The sequence below is a fragment of the Psammomys obesus genome, unplaced genomic scaffold (genome assembly GCF_907164565.1).
Source record: "Psammomys obesus unplaced genomic scaffold, mPsaObe1.curated_primary_1811, whole genome shotgun sequence".
Lineage (NCBI taxonomy): Eukaryota > Metazoa > Chordata > Mammalia > Rodentia > Muridae > Psammomys > Psammomys obesus.
Genome location: NW_026590511.1, coordinates 1,798,139 through 1,805,208, shown reverse-complemented (window position 1 = coordinate 1,805,208; position 7,070 = coordinate 1,798,139). Strand labels below are relative to the sequence as shown.

Sequence of the window (7,070 nt, the reverse complement as noted above, 5' to 3'; positions counted from 1 at the left end):
CCTCAGGCCCTGGTCAGAGGCTACTGGACTACGGGCTGGAGGAGACAGGGTGGCTGAGCCAGGATGCAGAGTGGCACCCTGGGTTTCCAATGCGTGTCAATCAGGACCTACCTTTGTGATGACAGCCACACTCCCCAGAAGGAGGTCTTGGGGTCAGGTAGGCGGGGCAGACCCCAGTCCTGATCCTGAGCCACTTGGGTGTGGTGTCTGCACCTATTCAGACCTGAAGCCATTCAAGAATAAGCTTTCTATTAAACGTATCAAAACCACATGGGCATCCGGGGCTCGACAAGTCCGGGGAAATGGCATTTCTGCCGCCTGGGGCAGTCTCCTCCGAGGAATAGCTCCGTTCCTCTCCGGATGGGAGGGGACCCGAAGGGCCGCAGCCACACGGCGCTGCTGACTGCGGCGCGCAGTCAGTCCCGGGGCTTGAGGGAGGCACCCGGGTCTCTTCGGCCCTCCCCCCCAGGGGCCGCCCAGGACTCAGGCTGGCGGGCGGCCGCAGGCGTCACCGGCGGTAGCGGTAGCGCTTGAAGTGGAACCAGAGCTGGAAGATGCCGTTGGCGAACTGGCAGCGGAAGCCATGGCGGTGTGAGTACTCCCACTCGCGGCTGACGATCTTGAAGGCGATGTCCTCGTAGGGCGGGCCGGCGTGGAAGCGCAGGATGGCGAAGTCTCGGTTGTCCGGGCAGGCCTCCAGGAAGTACTCGGGCGTGGCGCGCTTGCGGATGAGGTCGGGGTAGAAGATGTTGAACTTGTAGCCCTGCACGATCTTGGGCGGCGGGTTGTCGAAGTCGTAGTGTGTCTGGTTGTACTTGTTCCACTCGAAGCCCGTGTGCACACGGTTGAAGAAGCGCGGCTTGCGTGGCCGGTACTTGTCCGCCCAAAGGTAGGCGCGGCCGCTGAGCGGCATCTCCACGCTGAACTGCGCCTCGTCCTGCCCCATGCCCTCGCGAGCGCGCCGGAAGAAGATGTCCTCGGCGCTCTCGCTTGCGTCCCCTGTGAGGGCGGGGCAGAGTGTGAGCGGCGGCCGCCCGGGCCTCCTGCCCTGTTCCCCTTCTCCCCACCTCACGCCCCCCCCCCCCCGGCTGCGGGCGGCCCCACCTGTGGCCTGGAGCTGCTGGCGCGACAGCTGCAGGCGCTGCAGGTCCTCGTGCGGCTCCAGCACGTGCGCGTCCAGCGGCAGCTCGTGTGCCGTAAGCAGCCGGGGGCTGTAGCGGCCGGCGTCGTAGTCCGCCAGGCTCTGCTGGATCAGGTCCTCCTCCATCAGCACCGCCTCGCCATCCGCCTCAGGCTCGGCCTCCCCCTCCCCGGAGGGTGGAGGCTCCTGGGGGTCCGAGGGCTCCGCCGACGGCCCCGGGCTGGGGTCCTGATCCTCAGGCTTGGGGCTGCACGGGGCGGTGTTGGGAGCAGACGTGAGCCGCAGGCCGGCAGCTGAGGCCACCTGTGGGGTCCCTGGGCGGTCAGCCTTCTGCGGGCCCCTCACCTGTGGGCGGACGCAGGCTCCGACTTGAGGATGGGGAACAGCGGCTCGCTCTCCACACCTTGCTCCTGCTTCAGCTTGAACAGCTTCTGCCGGAGAACATCCTGGTGACGTTCACGGAGCCTGGGGACAGGAGGGCGCTCACCATCCCAGTCCCCAGCAGGACAATTCTCACAGTGTGGCCCCAACTTGACACAGTGCCTGGACCACTCAGACGGGCCGCCCGACCGCATGTTTACAGCGCGGTGCAAACATGCACGGAATCCACACAATCCTCTTGCCAGGATGGGAGGGGCAGCGGGAGACAGAGGGGACAGAGACAGCAAAGGCAGACTGGGAAGGAAGGAGAGGGCTGAGGGAGAGGGGCAGAGGGGGTCAGCAGGAGGACAGGCAGCCCAGTTTTTCAAGATGAGAGGCAGGGAACCCAGGGACCCCGCTGGGCAGGCGGTCCTGAGTCAGGTGCGGAGGCTCACCTGGCCCTGGCCATGTGCGCGCGCAGCTGCTGCAGCAGGCTCTCCCAGTAACCCATGTCGAGGTTGGGGCCGCCCGCGCGGATCTTGCCCTCAATGCCCTGGAAGATGACCTGCAGCTGGTTGTACGTCTTGCCCTTGAACACGGACTGCACATCGGAGCTGACCGAGGCGTTGACCCCCTCACGGCGCTCACCTGTAGGCGGGTGGCTCAGTGTGCACTGAGATTCCCTGCTCCCCTCCTCCACTGCGTGCTCCAGGCTGCTCTCCACCCCACTAAGGGACGGCGGTTATGGGCCTGCCGCCCTCCTGAAGCTGGCCCACCTGGCAGATGGTGGCCATGCAGCCAAGCCTCCAGGGAGCAGAGCGGCCCCTTTAGAGCGGGAGGCTCTACAGGCAGTGAGGGCAGCTGTTCCAGGGCTGCCGCCTTTCCCTGAGGCTCCTGAGACACATCCCACTGTCCAGCATTCTGTGTGGAAGCCTCCTCAGGGGCAGCCCTTGCCCCAACTGCTGTGCCCTCACAGGTGCCTCCCAGGAGCTGGGAAGATGCCCCATGCTGCTCACCTGGGCCTTTGCCGGAGGCCTCCAGCTTGCGGAGCTTGGCAATCTCGTCCTCCGTGATGGTCGTCATGTCCCGCCAGAAGTCCACGTTCTTGCCCTGTTCCAGCTCCATGTACACCTGGATGTCCTCCAGCAGGTCCTCCATGTCAGCCACCGTGAGGCCGTTGAGGAAGGTGTAGGGCTCGTGCATCTCGACGGCCAGGTCGTCGTCCTCGGCACTGATGTACTTGGCCAGCAGGTCAATGGGCTTAGCTCGCCCGTCTCGGATTCGGATCTTGGAGCTGCGGGAGGGGACAGGGTGGTGAGGTCAGAGCCAAAGTTCAATACGACCCCAGCTGACCCCAGGGCTCTGCATGGAACAGCTGGAAGGCTTGGGTTGAGCAGCGTGTCAGGCCCCAGGAACCTGGCCCTCACCAGGGTGGGACAGCCGGACCGTGCTGGTCCGCACAACATCTGTTTCAGTGAGGCCTCCAGCAGGCACACACCGGGCCCCGCCTCCCCATCACTGTCTTAAAAGCTGAGGGAGCTGCCTCGAGCCCACATGCCCTTCACGGCAGAGCCAGGGGAAGAGGGACTGTGGTTCTCAACAGAAGGTCAGGAGACACACCGAAGCTTGGCCTGTCGCAGGTGGAAGCTGTCCTCCTGCTCCTCCCAGGTCTTAAAGTGTTCGGCTTCCTTCTCCCGCTGCAGCAGCTCCAGCTCCTGCTCCCGCATGGCTTTCTCTCGCTCCCGCTCCAGCCGAAGCTGCTTCACCTGGGGCAGCAACACAGGGAGCCACAGTGGGGAGAGGGTCCGCATACCTGAGCCCCTCCCCTGCCCGCCACGCCTGAAGCCAGCCTACCTTCTGCAGCTCCAGCCGGTTGTCCTCCTGGATCCTCTTGTTGCGCTCCTTCAGCTCCTTCTCTTCCAGGTGGCTGATGCCTTTCTTCTCCAGCGCCTGCAGGAGCAGCCACTCCCTCAGCCCTGCGCCCACCCAGATCCCTGCGCCCTGCGGTGCTTGCAGAGGAGATGACAGAGCACCCAGAGGTGGCCATGCCTGCTCACAGGCCAGGAAAACAAGGCTTTAAGACAGGACCCAAGCCTGCCCAGGACTGCTATGATCCACGGTAGGAGGGGCTCCTGGGGGCGGCCTTCTCCCCCACAGTCCCTGAAGTCCTGCTCTAACCACCTGCCTCCAAAGTGCACACAGACGCAGAGTTACCCTGCAGGCGGCACAGGCCACCTCTCATGCCCTGCTGTCTCCAAGCCTGAGGAGGGTGGCTGCTGACAGCTGAGCCTGGAGCCTGCACAGGGGCAGGGACTGGAAAACACAGTGGAGGGGCACCAACACAAACACTGCAGGGTCTAGGCCATAGGGCCAGGATAGCTTCCCTGAAGGACAAGACCAGGAGGAGCTGGCAGAAGGAGCAGCAGCACAAAGGAACTGGGGCAGGACTCAGCAGCCCCTGGCTGCAGGGCAGAGTGCCCACCTTGTTCCAGATGAAGGTGCCCAGCAGGTTGTTGTCCCCAAAGGGGTTGTCGGTGTTGGTGTAGCCCATGTACTCCTCGCCCCAGCCCATCTTCTCTCGCTTCTTGCGCTCCTTGGCTTCCTTCTTGGCCAGTCTCCGCGCGCGTTTCTCCTCGGGTGTCTCGAAGGCCTTGAGCAGCTCTTCTTGCTGCCTCCGCTCCTCACGCAGCCTCAGCCGCTCCTGCAGACTCTGCTGCTGGCTCAGGGCCAGGGCGGCTGCCCCAGGGCTCCGGGAGCGCCTTGGGGATTCGGAGCTAGATGCTGATGACCCTGGGGACCACGAGCGCCTGCGACCCCGCCGGGCCCAGGAGCCTCGTGGCCGCTCCTCACCAGAGTCAGAATGGGAGGACTTGTCCTGTGAGTGCCATCGGGGTGGCCGAGGGCTCCGGCTTTGCCTCCCAGACCGCTGTCCCTGGTCTCCCTCTGAATCTGACCTGTAGGGAGAACATACCAAGGCCTACTCAGTGCTGGCTGCAGCTTGGGCACCATCCTAGGTGTTGGGGTCATGTGACCAATACACTCAGAGCATCTGCCTTTGAGGCCTCACCAACCCACAAGTTCCATCAGTCCCCACACAAATTACATTAGCCTACACGGAACTACACAAGGCTCAGAGCCAGAACAAACAACACACCACAGGAACTAAAGGTTGAAGATGAGGGAGCAATTCTTAAAGGAGCCAAGGACAGGCCTGAGAAAGTGGGGAGCAGAGTGCTGGGTAATAGGGGCACAAACAAAATTCCCCGGGGCAGGGGCAGACTCAAGAACAAATAGGAGGCAAAGAAGATGTATCAAGGGCATAGGTTTTTGACACAGAACTTCTCTGCGTAGCCCTGGCTGTCCTGGACCTCGGACCTCACTCTGTAGCCCAGGCTGGCCTTAAACTCAGAGATCCACCTGCCTCTGCCTCCTGTGCTGGGATTAAAGGCGTGCACCACCACTACCTCTACCTGACTTGCTTTATTTCAAACATAATCCTTACAGTGCTCTGCCTGGTGGGAACTCTCTCTACAGCCCCGGCTGGCCACCAGCATAAAAACTGCCCCGTCTGCCTCCTAAGTGCTGGGGTTACTGGTGTGTACCGTACCATCAAGTCCCATTGAGATGACAGGTCGAAGGAACGAGGAATAACAGATGAGGCCCAATGGATGGATTCTCTGACATCCCGGGAACCATGAAAGAGGAAAAAGCACCACCAGGTAGCATTTGAGGACGTGAGTTCTAACTTCCAGTACCCACCAAAAAAAAAAAAAAAAAAAGCCAGATGTGGCCGTTTGCGCTCGTAACCACGGTGTTGGACAAGTGGTGTCCTGGTCAGTCTTTTTTGTCAACTTGTGACAACCTACGACCACTTGAGAAGGGGAAACTTAAACTGCGCAGAAAAAACTGAGGAAAGACAAAACCCTTAACTCCGAGGCAACAGCTGTTGGCGCATGCCTGGAATCCCCCAAGCACTCCAGAGGCCGAGGCAGGAGGCCAGCCTGGGCTGTAGGACCGGGCTGTAGGACCAGGCTGTGCCTAGGGTTGGGTGGGTGGCTACGTCGGTCCCCTGCTCTCACGCCCGGGGGTCCCGCCCCCTCAGCATCTAGGTCCGACGCAGTCCCCCGGACGTTCACCTGCGTCCCCGGCTGCGGCGCCTGCGTTCGCGCCGCCTGCGTTCGCGCCGCCCCTCGTGCTCCTGTCGCCTCCGGCTCTTGCGCCCATGGCTGCGGCTGCGGCTGCGGCTGCGGCTGCGGCTGCGGCTGCGGCTGCGGCTGCGGCTGCGGCTCCGACTCCGGTTCCTCCGACCCCTGCGACCCGCCGACCGTGAGCGCGAGCGACTGTCGCGCCCCATTTGGCAGTCCGCGCCGCGCACGCGCGGGCCTAAACTCCCAGGGAGCTTGGCGCGGGGGCTTTCCTCTGCCGCGGCGCGCCGGGGTCTGCCCGGAGGCGCCTGATCCTGGAGAAGGACTTAGTCCCTCTGCCCCGCCCTGCAGCGACCTCACAACCTGAGGCGTCTCTTGGGTTCTCAGGCTAGCCACGCAGGACGGACTCCGAACGGGTCACGGTCACGCCGAGCGGGGATGCTCTCCATCAAGGCAATGACGTAGACTGGCCCAGGCGGGTCCTCGCGCCGCGGCTGGGTGGGACTGTACCGCGAGTAGGCGGAGCCAAGATGAGGCTGTTACAGGGCGGAAAAGGGGTCCTAGTGGGCGCCTCGGGGCGCGCGTGGGGCGGGGCCCGGGGAGGCGGAACCTGAAAGCGGCAGTTACGGGAAAGAGTGGGGCTGAGGCGGGCGGCGTTTACGGAGATCGACGCTAGTGCAGCCCGGAACCAGGCCGCGGGTCTCAAGGAATCCTTACAGAACCCGGGATGGGCGGAGTCTAGTAAACCAGATTGACAGGCGTAGATCCGTGGGCGGAAGTGCGCAAATCAGGACCTGAGGGGGCGGGATCGAGGCAGCTGGCGGGGCTGAGGCGGGATGGACGGCCGTAGCCCGACACTGTGAATGGGTAAGGGCGGGATGTGGAGCCTAGGATGCGGGCCTTCGAAGTAGGAGGAGGCGAAGCCGCGGCGGGCCCTACCCCGGTGGGCGGAGCTTAGGAGTGGGCTCGGAAACTTGGATGTGAGGGAGGGGCCGACGAATCCAGACCCTGCGCGGGAGGCCAGCCCGAAAGGGGACGCCGAAGTGGCGAGGTCAAAGTGGGCGGGGCCTAAGCTAGTCGGCCGCGTGAAGCTCTGAAAAATGAAACACAGAACTGAATACGCAGTCGCGGGATGTTCAAGGCCAGCTTGGGAACATGGTGGGCCCGCACTAATGAAACAGGACAGAAAAGGAGCCTGGCTGACACGGGGTGGGTCTGCTTCCTGTGCCGCCGGTCAGCTAGTTATGCGGTGCTTTCTGCTGTGGATAATCTTGATAGGGAAGCTGTCTGTGAGCTGGGAATCCATCCCATCAGGCTCAGGGAGGGTTCAGAGCGAGGAGACGCGTCTCGGAGCGCCCACCCACAGACACTGAGGGAATGCCTCTCCACCGACTGACTTCACCAGCTCTCCCATCTCACCAGAC

The 7,070-nt window shown here is 63.2% G+C and overlaps 1 protein-coding gene across 1 annotated transcript; it reads right to left on the bottom strand.

Moving 5' to 3' along the window:
• Nucleotides 1-232: 232 nt before the first annotated feature.
• Cactin (cactin, spliceosome C complex subunit) lies at nucleotides 233-5,870 on the bottom strand. The gene is made up of 9 exons (XM_055607788.1): nucleotides 5,638-5,870; nucleotides 3,984-4,455; nucleotides 3,356-3,451; nucleotides 3,122-3,267; nucleotides 2,518-2,795; nucleotides 1,957-2,149; nucleotides 1,487-1,606; nucleotides 1,105-1,388; nucleotides 233-999 (listed from the first exon to the last, which is right to left on the bottom strand). The coding sequence occupies exons 1-9, from the start codon at nucleotides 5,853-5,855 to the stop codon at nucleotides 509-511; spliced, it is 2,298 nt and encodes a 765-aa protein (XP_055463763.1). The 5' UTR covers nucleotides 5,856-5,870; the 3' UTR covers nucleotides 233-508.
• Between the last annotated feature and the right edge of the window lie 1,200 nt (nucleotides 5,871-7,070).